Source organism: Leiobunum rupestre, chromosome 3, assembly GCF_980474605.1.
Source record: "Leiobunum rupestre chromosome 3, qqLeiRupe1.1.hap1, whole genome shotgun sequence".
Taxonomy (NCBI): Eukaryota; Metazoa; Arthropoda; class Arachnida; order Opiliones; family Sclerosomatidae; genus Leiobunum; species Leiobunum rupestre.
Genome location: NC_143386.1, coordinates 18,402,663 through 18,420,076, shown reverse-complemented (window position 1 = coordinate 18,420,076; position 17,414 = coordinate 18,402,663). Strand labels below are relative to the sequence as shown.

Genomic DNA, 17,414 nt, shown 5'->3' with positions numbered 1-17,414 from the left:
CTTCAAAGTTCAAAGAGGGGATTTAACAAATTTTGTGGGGGCATCAACGGTACCTACAAGCCTGCGAGGTGTAAAAATCATAAATGCTTCGAATGACTTTGGTGAGGGATTACTGTTTTTAATACGAATAATTATAAACAATATTATTTCGTTTTGGTTTTGGTTTGGAGCTTCACTTGGCAGTCTTGACTAACTTTGGGGTCTCTTCTTATTTACGAGTTCGGATATCAGACGGCGTTAGAACTCAGGATTAAATTTTTAATCATTTCTTTAAGAAATATTTTTTAATTTACCCTAGGTATTATAAACTTAATCATTCAATAATGACTGAGAGACAAGTGTTAAATAGTAAATGAATAAATAGCATTACTATTATTAGTCATTTTCTCAACATTACAGAATAAAAAAAGTACTGTAAAGGTCACTAAAAGCAAAAATATCTTTTTGTATCGAAGGGATATATAATAATAAATATTTGTGCCACAGGCCAACACCTGAAAGTCTAATTGTTATGATCATGTCATCTAATAAGTCTAAAGCCCCGTTTTCGAATATGATTAAAGAAGCAAATATCTTAGAGATAAATATTTTAATTTTCATTAAGTTTAATCCTTAAAAAAATCGTTTGATCCAATCTGAAATCTCAATCGCACCGTGTTTTCGAATCAGATAAGATTTCCCACGATATTTCTCGGGCGGTCGAGCGCTCGGGTTGAAGGTCGAGGTCAATTTAAAAGTCAGACGAAAAAAAAAACAAAAAATGGCTCTCTCGGGTTCTGCTAAAAGACGACGTCGAGTATTGATTAGACGGCAGCTTCTTTTAACTACTATAATTAAATACTAAAAATGTTCCTAAAAAGCTAACTTATTCGAAAAACGTTTGAATTTTTTAACAATAGGTACTTTGGTTTTTGTGTGTTTTCTTGTATTTTTTTTTATTTGTCAAGGATTACAGTAATGCAAAACGTTTTAACCGCAATTTATTATTTAAAAAGATATGATCAATGTAAAATAGTTTTATCCTCGAAACAATGGGAATTGTCATACTTATGATATTATGTTAATTGCAGTAAAAACAGACTTTGGCGGAATCGGTTGAGGGAGTTAAATGGTGGCAACAAGTGATTATAGTTGTCTACACCAATTTTTTACTTCTATTGTTTTCATTCTCGTCAAGCCTATTTTTCTAAGACATTCCTATACAATATTAATTGTTGTTGAAACTCTCAATATTCGGAAGGAATGCCAAAAAGAGACATTTTACGTCTTTTAGTTTTTCGCAAATCCAAACCAAAATTAGACCAGACTATAGCTCCTCAACCGTTGGTCGTAGAGCGATGACAGTGACACTTTCTAAATCTGAATCGACCACCCTGAATACGAAAATGACGGCTTCATTTTTCTATCGTTTTCACGTTTCGAGAAAAATGAAGAAAAATGCAAAAACTCCCTTTGTCGAAGACTTTTGTAACAGACTGTACAGTCCCGATCAAAAGTTTCTGACCGTTTTCTCTTGGCAGCCATTTTATTTCTATTTTAGTTAGAGAGCCGAATGAGAGCTTCTTTGAACGAATATCCTCACGAAAATAATATTTGCAGTGACAGTTAATGCCGTACCACAATTAGGGCACGAGCAAAGCCGGAAATAACCAAACCCCTCCAAAATGACGCCATGAAAAATTAATATAATCTGTCGTGTCTGAGCTTGTTCGAAGCGTCAGAATATTCAGAAACCAAATCTGGTTTCATTTTTCAAATAGGATATGTGGTTGTAAAGTTATTGAAAAATAGAGATGACGGAAAACATTAAAATGAACCCTTATTTAATTTTTAAGTGAAAAGCCCTTAACTAACAGAAAAAGCATTTTTCTCATTTGGGGTACCAACTGTCCAGATTTCAAATGATTTGGACTGACTCGATCCAAATGAAAATTAAAGAATAGCGTCCCTGGAACGTGTTTTCCTAAGTATAATCTGGGTCTCGTTAAATCGGTTTCGTTAAATAACAAATTTCGTAATTTCTGAAAAACGTCTCTGCACCGGGCCCTACATTCAAACGCTGGTGTGGCCCCTTACGTACTTTACTATATCATCTTTTGGACTTACAAATTTGAGCATTTAAAAAATTATAAATTAAGATTAAAACTAAATTTATTAAATAGTTTTAAGCATTCAAAGATTACCACGTCACCCAAAAAAAACCGTGCGATACAGCCGAAATTATATTATGAAAAGCAACTGATAACGTCAGTGGAATTCTTTTTGGTAGGTAGAAGTTGATGAATTGCGTGCAATCTCATTTCTTTCAAGTTTACCCAAGGGGCTGGGCTAACTTGTTTAATTGTACGTGTAGTGGAATCACGCTGATAAGCCTTCTTTTAAAATGGGCCTGTGAAATTTGTGGTCGGGACCCGCGAGGCCCTAGGCATTTGCCTGGACTGAAACTACGGGGTGACATTTGAATAGAAATTGAGTAAATGAACTATTTGTGTCTAGAAATCTCCCCCGTCTTCAGCAATTATCAAACCAATAGGAGCGAAGAGGCATAAAGGAACCTTTATGGAAAAGTTGGATACCTGGCTATATTTAAATAAGCTGAATATAGTTTATTGGGGTTTTTCTGTGGTTACTTTTTCGAAAGTAGATTGAATTTCCAAATTTCGCCAAAACTAGTAGCTGATAAGAAAATTTTGTTCAAAAGTGATAAGTAAAAGGAGAAATAAGAAATATTGTCCTCAACTTGCGGCCCCAGAACCTCTTTTTATCGCTGTTACTCAAACATTATCAGGCAGAGTAATCGCTTGTTAATAACCAGGAGATATTGAATGCAATTTTAGGATCGATACTAAAGGAAATGGTTCCTCAACTTAAAGACAACATCCAATTTTTAATTGTGTTTTTAAATAAAATTTAAATTTTTATATCATTTTCGTTCGAAAACAAAGCTCTCGCAAACCATTAAAAACGAATTGATCCCTCGTCTTTGGGATCTTTTAGTTTACTGTTTCATACTTCTGCAACGTCAAAGTTTCGTTGGAATGTCTAACTCGGAAAAAATCACTTACGTAAGTTAATAATGAACTCTGCCTTTAGAATTTAAATATAGTTCTTCGCGATACTTATCCATACTAATGATTAAATCATAACCAAAACATAATTTTTGATAACACCTCTCTCTTAACCATCTACTAATATATTTTTTTATAAAAAAAATAATTAAATTGGCGGTAGTTTGAAATTTAGAATATATTAGAATTATACATTTTTGTATATTATTGGGAATATTTAAAGAATCATTATAGTGGATATTGAGCGTTTTTTTAGTTATGATAAATAATCTGTCATTATATGTTCCTGTAAGTAAGTAGAGATTCGAGCAATTTGGATCAAAGCTTGGAGAGAGAAGTAAGGCTGACTTGATATCGCTAAAAACAACCAAGTCCTGACAACCTCATTATTGTCAAAGGACTCATTTCAAAAGAGCAGAGAGATATAAAATATTGTGTAGTTACTTGTAAAGTTAATTAATAAGAACGCTTTTAAGGTCTGACCAATAAATGTATTTCATCTTTGAGTTCGGATATTTTTTAAAATTTGAAGAAGTACCGGTATTTGCAGCCATCAGTTAAGCTACAATTAGCTAATACCCCCAAGTTTCAGCAACCTTTAACCTCTGCATGGCGGAAGGGAGTAACAGTTGGGAGGTAGTTCCCCAAACTGGCTAATCGAGGCTCCAAAAGTCAAGGTGTATGGTATCGTGCTGAGGGCTGAATGCTACAGGGGAAGCGAAAATACGGTTTCCCTGACGACACCGTCACTTACCGCTAAGAAAGGCGGTAACACCGGTAAACCTCCAAACTAGTTCGGTCGTTATGAGCATTAAGGGGATTCAGATGAATCGTCGCCACTGTAAGGCTGATTATGCTGTATTATTTCGTACATACAATTTGCTAAACTATCAGGATGAAACTAGTTCAGTTTAACACCGAACTTCGTACTCCCAGGCAAACAAATTGTTCCGGTTATATGATTTCGATTTTGCTGTGGATCGCATGCAACAATCCATTATCGATTTATACCACCGCACTTGTCCAATTAATTCTACCAACAGACCGAGGTTAGTTCCTTTAAGAAACCATGAGATTGGTGGAATTCGCAAATAAACCGGGCGGCTTTCTAACAAATCTAAGATTTGGTTGCTTATAAGGATACCCTAACTGCCTACCATAAGGCCATCCGCGAAGCCAAGAGGGACCCGAGGATGAATTTCTGTGAGAATATCTGGTAATCCCAGCACGGACAAGTTAACAAAAATTATGACCCATGATAGGACCAATCATCTTGACACTATTAAATTGAAAAATGGCAGTTATTCCACATTTTGTAACTCATGTAAGATGTTCACTTTCCCGATTCCAGAGTCACGAGTAGCGTTCACTTTGATCCTCTTCACCTGATTTCACATGGCATGACCCGGCTGTTAATTTTACTTGGATTGAATTTTTTAACAAGGACTCCTTTTTGTTAAGCAATCCTCTTAACGGTGAAAACATTCATCAAAATGACTTATGATGCCGTGGGCTGGGCACCCCTGCATTATTTCACGTGGAATGAAGCAACTGTCATACAAGTAAATTCTTCATTGTTTTCTAATATTTTTACATGCCTTCATCCAAATAACTCTTTGGTTTTAACTTCCACAGAAAAACCGACAAAAAAAAGAAAACATCGATAGCGACATCAGTGCTTCATGCAGTGACAGAGAGGCAAAACGTTTAGAAAAGAACTTGAAACTTAAAGAAAACCTTAGATGAGCGATGGAGGCGATTGACAGTCTCAAAGAAATTGATCGAAAATATTATTGTTTATTTAGGGGCATAGGAACTTACATGGGGCTATGTCCCACACAAATATTTACTGAGAGGGCCAACTAATGTACTTGCACCTCTATCTTTTTGCTTTTTAAGAACTTCCAATAGTTGAGTGCAAGTTAATTGGCTTATTGAAAGAAAATATGATTAGTACAAGAAACGTAAACACCCTACCAGTAATTTATTATTAGCCTCTTAATTTAAAAAAATAACACATTTTAGTAAATTCTACCGTATTTTAGTGTGAGTTATTGCTAAAAATTTCATAGAACTTAATAAGCTCTTAGCTGCTTTTACCCTCCATTCAAATGTTCCTAGAGAACTGCCTTTCAAATTCTCTAACTTTTTTTATAATAATAATCAGCTAGGCTAATACCTTAGGCACCACCTTAGGCCCAAGTCATCTAGCGACTTATTATCCCTTTTTTTATAACTTAAAACATCATACAAGTAATTAAACTTTTATTACAGAGGCGATTTGGTACAACTTCTACAGCTTCCTCGTTCTGACGGCATCTATCTAACTCCGTTAATGTCATACGTCATTGTTCTAGTTTTGTTTGAACAGTGGCGCCCTCCAATGACTATTTACTAAACTAATATACAGAGGTATACATACACAACAATTACCCTTTTGTTGCAATTTTTTTTAAACAATAATTATACAGTTTTTTTTCTCATTATTGTGGAAGTTGTTATTTACATTTCATCAATAAGATATCTTGGAGGACGTCGGATTCGACGTAAGTTATATCGTGGTATATTTGGCTGAGCGTTGTGTTGATGATCTTCATTATCAGGGGGAAATAAATGATCTAGGTCATCGTCCGTCTTCAGAAGTGGTGCTATCTCTGGAAACGTTACCGTAAAACCGTTTAAAAGGAGAAACATCTGTTCTTGTCGGTGATCATTGTCCCTTTTATCTCAGTTATGGTGATTGGGTTGGGATTAAATTTTGTAGTAAGTTGATTGCGCTTTTCTTGTTTCACAAGAACAGAGTCGCCAACTTTCAACTGCTTTGGCTGAGCGCGACGTTTTTTGTGTGTAGATTTTAGCTTGCTCTTTCTTCGTAGCATCTTTTTTACGGACAGTGTTGTCAGAAAGCGAGGTCATACACGTAGCTGCACGTCCATGTGGAATCTTGTTACGAAGCACCCGACCAAATAACAATTCAGCTGGTGCTTCTTCTGTTGTTGTGTGTGGAGTTGAACGATAGTTCAACAGAAACGTGTGAAGGTTGTCCTTCTAGTCAGTACCTTCCACATGAGATGTTTGCAGAACTTTACCTAATGACCTCATGAATAGTTCAACCATACCATTGGCTTGCGGCCATCGAGGTGTGACTTTCCTATGTCCAAATCCTTGCTCCTTTGAAAATAAGGTAAATTCACGGCCATTGTAGGGAGGGCCGTTATCGGTTTTGCATACTTCCGGTATACCGAAAGTAGTGAAGGTCTTAAGTAGAATTGGACGAGCAGCAGCAAAGGACGTTGATGAAACTCGTTCAACGATCGGAAATCGAGAATACTCATCAGTAACAACAAGTAGCTCCCGTCACTCAAAGCTCCATGGTAGTCGAGATATACACACTGCCAGGCGTAGTCCGGTAATTGGAAGGAATTAATGGTGCAACTGGAGGCAAAGTACCGGTAGATTGGTACGGAAGACAGTTTCGTCGTAGTAATCGGAGGTTCCAACGCTCGATTGGTTCTGGAGGCTTGGACAGAGGATTGTTGAAGATACATTCAAGTGCTTTATGGTCCGTGATGCCAACGAATTTTGACCCAAACAGGTACAATTGAAAATGTTCCACGCCCCACGCTAGAGCAAGGGCCTCTTTTTCAACTTGTGAGTATCACGTCTCTACATCGGTAATGGCTTTGCTAGCATATGATATAACGTACACCTTGCCATCACAATCTTACTGTGATAGAAATGCTCCAAGACCTACAGGGCTGGCGTCTACGGTTAAGTACGTAATTAGAGCAGGGTTAAAATATTGAAGAATTGGTTTACTCGAGATTGCTTTCTTAGCATTATTCTTTCTTGTTTGGACAAGTGGGTTGGGATGCTTTTCGTATAGCTCTCACTTTTTGTTCCTCAGGCGAACACCCGTCCTGGCCGAATGTGTGACCGAAAAAAGTGACGCTTGTTTTACCAAATTCACATTTAGTTTTATTTAGAGTAAAACCATGGTCTCTCAAACGGTCTAAAACCAGGCGGAGTGCCATGTCATGCGCATGTCGAGTTGCGCCAAACACAATAATGTCATCACTTACGTTGTCAGCATGTTCGATTTCGCTAATTACTTGAGCAATAATGTTCTGAAAAATTTCGGCCGCAGAGCAGACTCCAAAATTTAAGCGCTTGTAGTGGTATAGCCCCTTGTGTGTCGAAAATGTGGTTATGCCACGACTATAAGGATGAAGCTCCAATTGGTGATACCTGTTTTTAAGATCTATCTTGGAAAAATATTTCGCACCACTGAGCTTGATAAATATGTCTTCAAAAATGGGTGTGACATGTCGTTCTCTGGCGATCGCCGTATTTGGACAACGCATATCTATACATAGACGAATTGCACCAGGCGTGCCGGCTTTAGGGCGAGGTACGAGGAATGTTGGAGAAACCCACGGTGTCAATTACGTCTGGATCGATGAGAGATTGAAGTTCCTCTTCAAGTGGTTTCCGCAGGTGCAACGGTATGCGTCGTAGACGTTGAACTACTGACTTTATCGATGGATCAATGTTTAATTTTACTTGAAAGTTCTTCATCTTTCCGATACCATGAAATAGATCCTGGTGGTCCAGAAAGATATCTGGATCTGTGCGAATTGAGTGTGTCATTTTCAAAAGTTTTAAAGCAGAGCACGTTTGGTAACCCAAAACTGGTAAAGGTTGTCCATGTTTGGAACTCATGACGTATATATCTGCATGGAGACGTGCCTGGTTAAATTCCAAACGAGCGTTAAATTTCCCTTCAAGTTTCAAGGAATTATTCGAGCCATATGCGAAAACATGTTTAGAAGTGAGTTCCAGCCTTGGCGCGGGAAATATTTTCAAGAAGATTTCCTTTGGCCAAATGTTTAAATCTGCCCCTGAATCAACAAGGAAGGTGATCAGATTGACATTTATTTTGATAGCAGCTTGGGGTTGGCAAGTGGATAACGCAGACAACGTAAAAGTAGAGGCGTCGGAGTCGCTATAGCTGGATTTAGTTGGGGACTTGGAGTTGGTACTTGCCATAGCGAACCCTTGTTTAGCAGCAGTTGGGTTATCGTGTTTCTTGCTGCCCCTTTTTGCGTCATACCTGGGTTTGCGTTTACGACGTCAAGATTGATTCCGAGCTATATTGCCATCCTTTTGTAGACCGGCGTTCTTTTTCTTACACATCTTACCGTAATGTCCTTTAATTCCACAAGAGTTACAATGGCGGTTCTTTACAGGACATTAAGCGGCATGGGGATAGGTATTTCCACAATTGTAGCAAATAGCGGAGGATGCATTACCGCAGGAAGAACTACGTTATGGATTTATTGCATTCTCAGTATGCGGAGAGCTAGTAGCAAATGGCTTAGTGAGATGTAAGGCTTCAATTTGTTTCTCCATAGAAGTAGCATAAGTATCGGGTAGGGACAAAGCGCTAGCCAGCTCAAGTAATCCAGTGAGGGTTAAATTAGAGTCACGAAGTGCGTTGCGGCGAAGCGAGGAGCAACGGCATGTTTGAATAATATGAGCTTTAAGTTCCGCATCCAAATCCGAATATGAGCAATCCACCGCCAGTACACGTAACCGGGTACAATAATCATCAAAAGTTTCTCCCTCATGTTGAACCGTTGCCGGAATACAAAAATGGCGTGGGTGACATTTACCAACGGGGTAAAATAATTGTTAAGCGCCGCTTTAGCCTTGATATAGTCTTTTTCAGTACCAGTATCAGGCAAAGTATCGAAGATATCCCCAGCATAGTGCAATGTAGCTGCACGTTGGACCGTAGCATCGTCAATATCGGCGACGACAAGAAAACGTTCGAACCGGGAGAGCCATTTTTTCCATCGGAGACCCACGTTGCTCGGTTCCGCATGCACATCTAACGGGGGAAACGATGGCAGAGAGAGCGCCATTTTGAGCAGTGTAGAGGCGTAAGTGTGATGCAACACAAAGCGTAGAAAATCAGAAAACTTACAACGTGTCACACAGACTCTCCGTCGCCAGTGTTGTGTCTCGTTTTGACTGAGTTTTAAATAACTTAAAACATCACACAAGTAAATCAAAACTTAATAATTAAACTTTTATTACAGAGGCGATTTTGTACAACTTCAACAGCTTCCTCGTTCTGACGGCGTCTTCCTGACTCCGTTAATGTCATACGTCATTGTTCTAGTTTTGCCTGAACAGTGGCGCCCTCCAATGACTATTTACTTGACTAATATACAGGAGTATACATACTCAACAAATACCAAATCGAATATTCGAAAGTTCGCGAATATTCGTTTTTCTTGATCAAATAGTCGAATTTTTGAAAAGATAGCAAATAGTTTGCAAACTGGTCGAATAACCGCGGGTCTTTTTCTAATTTGTTGAGTTTAAAGGCCATCAAAGGAGAACGCTGTGAAATTTCCAACTAGTGGTTATTCCTGGCACCTCTCTTCAGGCCACAGCGACAAGGACCATATAAAGAGTAACTTGCACGTCCATTATTAATACCGTGTGTAGTACCACTTTTTAGCGAAAGGCAGAAGCTGTTTATTCTAGCGCCTATTGGTTAGATTATTCACGTGTTCTTTGTTATGGAATTTTCTAAATTAGCAAAGTAAAACTAAAACGTAAACCAAGATCAAAACAAAACTAATAACTGGGAGAAAGGTTTAAGTAAGTAACTTTTTGGATTTTTCGGTTTTGAATTTTTGAGTGCACTACATTATTGGTTTAAAATTATTATAAACTAATTTAAATATTATTCTTTTATTTGAAATAAAAGATCTGTTTAACATATATTTAAAAACTCGAGATTTTAAGGAAGTGTTTGCAAAGCATGAAAAATATAGCAGATCCTTGAAAAATATGGCAGATCCTTTGATTTTAATTGTAGTTAGTAGTTACTAAAAATAAAAGTCGCTAGCTGACTTGGACCTGGGGTAGTTAAACTTTAATCATGTGTATTTTAAATTTGTTCGTAAAACTTTTCTTTGAAAAAGTTTAGTATTATAGTTTAAATTTATTAAATAAATAAAATAAAATATAAATAATACATTTGGTTAAGTATTTTACAATTGCAAGTAAAATGAACAGTGATTTCAATTCCTTTTTAATTTTTTTTACAAATATGCAAACTATTTGGTTATTTCAAAACCAAATACGTCGAATTATTTAGTATTTGAAATACTATTTGGTATTTGATCAGTTAACTGGCTTAAAATTTTGCTCTAAAAATATTCAACCAACTTATTTGACGAAATAAATATTCGATTTGGTATTTGACGTGCATTGAAAAAAATATTTGATATTCGATTCGATACCCAAAAAATGGTATTTGCACACCTCTAATAGATTGACATAGGCAATGATGTCGTTTTAAAGAAAGGAGTTTTATTAGATGCGGGGCACACTGCATGTGGCAATCCTCACTTTTTCGCGAAGTCATTGATGGGTGCACTATTTACAACTGCCGAAATAGTACATTCTTCAATCAGTGTTAAATAATCGAACGCCTATAAAAACGAACCTTAAAAAAAAGGCCATTATCGGTAAGTTAACACTAAAATTTATTTATCAAATTACCAAATATTGACTACTAAGGGTTACTAAATACATATTTGTTTTTAATTTTGAAGGCTACACCATTAATAAGATCCAGGTTTCAAAGGATATAATTGAGAGATGGCTTCAAGGTAAAATTAAAGAAATAACAAAGAAACGTGATATTTTAAACGTGCGTTTAGAAAATTCAACAGGAACAACATCGAAACAATCGAACAATAAATTTTAACCATCTTAACCCTTAAGAAACTCTTAGGGATCGTCTTAGGAAAAAGGTGTTAAATATAAAAAAGGATTCCCAAGGTGAAACCCATCGAATTTCTTCTTGATTATCCCATCATTTTTCTTAAGGAATCTTATGAATGTTTTCATAAGGGGGCCCTTTAAATTACACAATCCATTACTATTAAACCGCACCTTGAAGAGAGTTAAAATTGTATTGGTGACAGTTAGTGAGAAAAATACGTTAATTACGCGCGTTTTAATTTAAATTTTAACTTATGGTATGTGTCATTAGCATTTTAAAACCTTCTCAAATATTCTGTATATAACACGCGCTATAGAACATTCATTGTGAATTCCCACTTTACAACGGAAATGTAACCTTTCCATTGTCATTTAATTTATTTAGTGTATGTGCATTGTATATATCTATTTCAACATTTCTGTAAAAATATTCGTTTGTAAAATGTACCAAAAATGTTAACCATAAGAAAATAACACCTGTATTTCAACATTCCTCATTTCCTCTTTCCAAATATTGGTGACCCCCCCTCCTTTTTTTGTAATCATATCCACAGATGTTCCAAATGTAGCCTCTCGTGTTTCTCCTTTTTTTCTGTATCTTAAAGAAATTGTCCCGAAAATATTCCATTCGGCAAATAAACATCGTCTCAAATAGTTAACCCAAAAAGGGAAGCTTAGGAACTTAGAAAATAAAAGATAGTTCAAAACAAGAACAGTTTCGTTATTTAATAATTAGTAAAGGTACGCGGAATAAGTACTAGAGTCAGATAGTTTAACTGTTTCAGTCCGGTTAAGCTAAGAAAAAACTTGCTCTCCCCAAAGAACCAGAAACCAGAGGAAAGGAAACAAAAATAAATTTTCTTAAGTTAGTTTTCGGTGTAAGATTGTCGATGAGCTTCTGGAGAAGCTAGAAGAAACGGATGTCGCTTATGATGAGGCCATTATCGGCACTGGAAAATTCACGGAGACAATCTCAGCTCCGGCGAGGAGAGCTCTAGCCTTAGTGGATTGTTGGTGCAGGGAAGTTAACCTCAACAACAATCCTGGGCAGACTATTCTTGTCCATTTTACACGAATGAAGTTGCAAGACTTTATAATAATATTAATAATAATCAGCTAGGCTAATACCAAAGGCACCACCTTAGGCCAAGGTCATCAAGCGACTTTTAAAGGCATTGATTCAGGTGGCAGGGTTACAATGCGTAGGAGGGTGGTGGCCTTTCTTGCCACGTGAGGCAACTTGTTCTAGGATATTAATCTCTTTGGATAAATTTGGGTGAAGTTCACTGAAATCCAATATCTTGGTTTTATTATCAACGGAAAAATAACATGTTAAAATTTAATTTTGAAAGATAAGGATAACAATAGACCCAGAGTGGTTTATTGGATCTATACTCTGATCATTAGATAAATTATAAAGCAGTGTTCTGGTGATCAATTGTTGATTTAATTACGGTGCAGTCTGATCTGTGCTCATTGCAGATGCTGGCTTTTGGGGTCATAAAGTCAGATATGAAAACCACCCCAAGCTCATCTCTGGAAATTTTCCCGAATATTCTTCCCCTTCATTTTTATATCGAGTCATTGGCTTTTATGGGTCCCCCAAACCGCCCGCATAACGTTTAGCGTCAAGGTTTGACCAATGAAATTTGTACACAACACTGAGTTAGCGTGTTTGAAGACTAGCCGCGTTATCCTTGTGTTTGTTGCTTCTTGATGCCAGAGTATCGTTCAAGCAGAAATTTTTAATATTTTCCATTGTGTTTACCTCTGACAATAGAAGCAATATAGCAGCAGGGTTATCTGAATAATTTCCAATAGTCCGGCTGCACATAAGGCTGTAGACCAGTAAGGATTTTCGTTTAATCTGGTTTACAAATGTTTCAATCAGCTCTCACAATATGGTCCATCTTTATTGGGTGCCCGGACACAAAGGAACCATGCAAATAAAATGGGACATTATTTTTTCAAACAGGGTGTGAGTGCTGAATTTCGTGAAGCCTAAGAAGCTGTCTCTATCCCCTGGGGTTTGGTCAAAAGTAGTCTTCCCGGCATTATGATTAAGAAGATCACTTAGCTTTGGCTTGATTTATCTGATCAAAGACAGTCCAATAAATTATCCCTTGGCTCTGTGTGCGTATGAGTTACTGTCGCTGTAAAAAACTAACATTAGGCTGGTAACTAGCCTACTTCTTGGGTATTGTTGGATAAATAGTCATCTCTATTTGATTGGGGCTAGGCTGAGGACGAGACATCATCTCATGTTCTCCGTTTCTGTTATTATTATGTGGCCCAGAGACATGAGGATCTAAGAATGCATATTTTCGAAACTGTCTATCATCTCAGTAAAACGTATTGAATGATTTGTTTCCGAAATTTACCTTTTCAGTTTCCAAGGATTGGGGGCCCGAACGGAACTTTGTCCGTTGTGCTTAGACAACTTAAGGATAGCCAACAATATCGAAAAACTCATAAAAATAAAAAGCCTTTGTTCTCCAGGGCTGTAGTTTTCGGTGGGTCTTTGGAACTCTGAAGTCCAGGAAGCCAGTCTTCGTCATGACACGGGATCTTTTTTAACCAGGTCTCTCGTCTTCATCGAAATTGCCAATCAGAGGTCGGCGTCTGAAGACTGGAGGCTGGAGCCGCTGAAGAATGCATTTCGAGAATGTGCTTATGAAAACGTTTTGCGGACGTTAGAAAACCTAAGCGTCAATTGAAAAACACATTAGCGTAGCCTGGTTTTGGCTCTGGGTTGGGTCAAGAAATTAAAAAAAAATACATACAGCCGAGCACTTGCCTTTTCTTTACTTTCTACGCATCTGCATCCTTATGTTAACATGGCTACCAAGCTCGAGAAACAAGTTCATCTGTTGAAATTTTATCGTAAAAACCAAGGGTAGAAGGGATTTCCATGTCCTAGATCTCCATTGTATCCCGGTAATTGTTAAGTAGCGACTAAAAAGAACCATTTCACATTAAATTGTGAAGACATTGTCAAAAAGAGAAAATCCTCTTTGTATTCATCACGACAGGGCTCCTGTACCCAGTTAGAAAAATGCAGGTGCTTTTTGAAATTCTAAAGTTTACCTACTGACTAATCAACGCTCATCAGGCATTTTTTAATTTGCGCTCAACGCCTTTTTTGCTTCGATTAAATTTAGACATGGCTCATTAAAAGCTCACTCAGGTTTTTATCTTGATAAATATAATGTTTGCTAGTTGATTAAAGCTGTGGTATATAAATTCAATTTCGTATTGCTAAAGAGCGACTTTGGTCTCAAAATAAAATCATTTACAAATGAAATAATTTAGAGGTCGGTAAGAAATATCGCAATTCAGAATATCCGTGCATTAAAGAATTTTCAATTTATTTAACTGTTTTTACGTTTATTCAAAACATAATTCTTCAGTATCTTATTTAAATTCCTTTAAAGTAAAGATGTTTTATACATCAGATAATAAATATCACCAAATTTGACAATATTGGCATATTTCTATAATTAGGATAAGAAAAGAAAAGACGATTCCAAATAGATAAATGCACAATACTCCAAGAACGTCTGCGAAACAAGTAGCGGTCAGTTGGCGATCAGTGAATGTCTGTAGGCATCGAGAATAAGAAGAACAGCTCGTCATGATATCGTGAGTTATTTTTCCACTGTCTACCCAGATATTTGTGCTGTTTGGAAGAGAAACCATAAACAGAAATGTATAGTGTAATAGGAGAAAACGAACATTTGAGGTATAAAATAACCGATCAAAATTGGAAACAATAATATCACGAGTTTTTTCTGTTCTGTGTGTACAGTGAACTGAACTGTCATTTTAAAACCAGTATGTACTTTTTTTGCACATTAATACTCACTAAATAGAGAACCGATGCAGTGTTTCTGTTGATAGAGATCTGCTGAACGCTAAAGACATTGGATGAAGAAACGATTTTATCTCTGACAAATGAAACCCGCAATCTTTCTTCTTCAAAAATCTTTCAGCCAACAAACTTAATGCATGCGAGTAGTCCAAAATTGCAGCCACATTTCGGTTATATAAAATAGTGTCCATGTATATGGTATTGTTTTCATCAGTATGCAAGTATGTTACAATTGATGTTGAGTTGTTGGACTGGATTTGGTTAAATATATGACGACCAGCCTCTGTTTTACTTCCCTATGAATGGTAAATGCTTAAATTCTCAACCATTAAAAACGATAAAACAGAAGAATTATTTAAAGGGTCACGTTAGTTTTACTAACGGCATATTTAATGAACTCAAATGTATAAGGAAACATTTAAACATTTAAAAAATTCACTTTTTTCTTTTATATTTGAAAAGAGTTCTCTACCAAAAGACTGATAACTTAATTATCACATTTACTAAAAACTTTTAAACTGCAATAGAATAACATGACTTGATTTACGGTAAATAACTAATTTTTCTAAATTCCTTTAAATCCCAGTGTGAGTCATACCTTTGTATTACTTAACAATAGTTAAATGACAACATAGAAAAGCTATTTTAAAAGTATTAATTTTGAGACGCCCTGTTTCTAAAGACTAAAATTATACACTAAACGAAATCGCCTTGAATGTTAAAACAATTATACCGGGAATCAACCTTGGAATATACATACTTTTGGTTGATAGAAGTTTAATTATGCTCAATAACCAAATATCAAAATAAAGAAAACCATTACATTTATCAATTAACTTACAAATATCTTTTAAACTGAAGTGTTTGCTTACTCGGTTCCAAAATATCTAGTACATTAAATTAAAATATGACTTTTTCCAAAGGGGCAGTTTGGTGCATTGTCTTTATGCGCTGCAGCTCAAGGCCTCTTTCAGTCACGTTTAAAAATAAATAAATGAAATATAAATTAAAAATAAACCATAATACAATTTTATAAACCCAAAAAAATGCTTCTTATATCCTCAAACATGGGTTATTGAAAAAGCCCGACACAGTGTTAGTCCAAGGCGCCGAAAGTTAGCGGTCCACCCCTCTCTTCAAAGGCTAGAGACTGGATCTAAGTAGAGATTTCTGACAGATAATAGCACATCAAGGCTTAAACTTAACAGAGTGTGCTTTAATCGTGTAACGGTCTAAAATGGACAATTAATATTCCGTACTTATATTTACTTACATAAAAATAATGTTTAATTTATTTAGAAAATTAGCCTATGATCGAATTAGCCCCGCTTAAAAAAACAATGAGAGACTGGAAAGATACACGATTTTTGTGAATGCAATAGCAGGATTAGCGGATTGCGAAAAATCTGAAAACTGTTTAGGGTCAAAATAATTGAATATTAAGAAAAACAATCGACAAACATTTCTTTTTGAAAAATAAACCTTTAAAATCGATAACTGGTTGGTTCCTTCGAGCAAAATTGGAATAACATCCAGAAATTTTAGGAAATCCTCCAGTTGGGAAATTAAGTCTTCCGCTTTAGATTTCAGAATGAACGATAAAAGCGTTCCTGAGAATCTCCAGCACATCAGGGTGGAGTAAATTATCCAAAAGGAAAATAGCACATTTTGACTGCACGTTTCAGAGAAGCGATAAAAAGCTGGAAAAGGAAATTGTCAACGTGCTAAAAAATAAGTAAATAGAACAAAACATTGTCTCACATTTTAAAGTCAGTGAACTCCAGAAACGTAGAAATGACAATTCAGCTATTTCTAATTTATCGTACTTTAAATTAATTTTAAAATCAACAATGCAGTTGAATATAACTAATAATAAAAACAAGAAAAGCATTGCAAACCATATCTGAAAAATATTTAATTTTTATTAGGCATTCTACTAATATTTTCAAGAAAATAATATTAACAATTTTCGACTCGATAAAATTTACTTTTATCAAGTTTTTTTTAAACTTGTTTTAGTTGGAATCCCTGAAATATATGTCTTAAAACTGTTTTCGCATTTTTCTCAATATCTCTAATTGGTTAGAGGTTTAAATTATCAGGGCATACGTATGACGTAGTTAATATAATAATTTATAATTTTCAGAAAACTGGTCATTTTAACAGCACAATTTTATTTGTCAATTTTTAAGAAAGCTCTACAACTTTTTTTATTGAAGGTTTTCGTCAATCGCCTACTGGTCAAAAAATATTTGAAATCGTCTTACTTAAACCTTGAAAATTTAAATAAATTGCCTGGTATATATTTTCGGGAAAATGCGATGTCAGCACAAAATCAGACACTTATTAATTTCGTTGAGGAGTTTAGAAAAAAACAACTATTTGAAAGTGTGTGGTTTTAGATTTAAAAAAAGTACGCCTTTTAAGGCTTTGTCTAAAAACACCATCGAAATTTCTATTGAAAAAGTTTGCCGTTTTTGGCCATTTTTTTGTCAGCAGTGAGAGGAAATGTGACGATTTACTCACGGCAAAATGAAACAGTTTCAAAAATGGGAAAAGATTCTCCATTTCTTTTTGGCTTCCTACCGAAATTGCTCCGACATCGGAATAAATTGGATTGGTGAAGCGAACTACTTCAAATCTCTCTGGAGTTATAATGAATGGGC

The 17,414-nt window shown here is 35.9% G+C and overlaps 1 protein-coding gene across 1 annotated transcript; it reads right to left on the bottom strand.

Annotated features, from left to right (window-relative positions):
• Positions 1-7,469: 7,469 nt before the first annotated feature.
• LOC149949738 (uncharacterized) lies at positions 7,470-8,117 on the bottom strand. Its single transcript, XM_090169478.1, has one exon. It carries the CDS (start codon positions 8,115-8,117, stop codon positions 7,470-7,472), a length of 648 nt encoding a protein of 215 aa, XP_090025604.1.
• Positions 8,118-17,414: the final 9,297 nt, after the last annotated feature.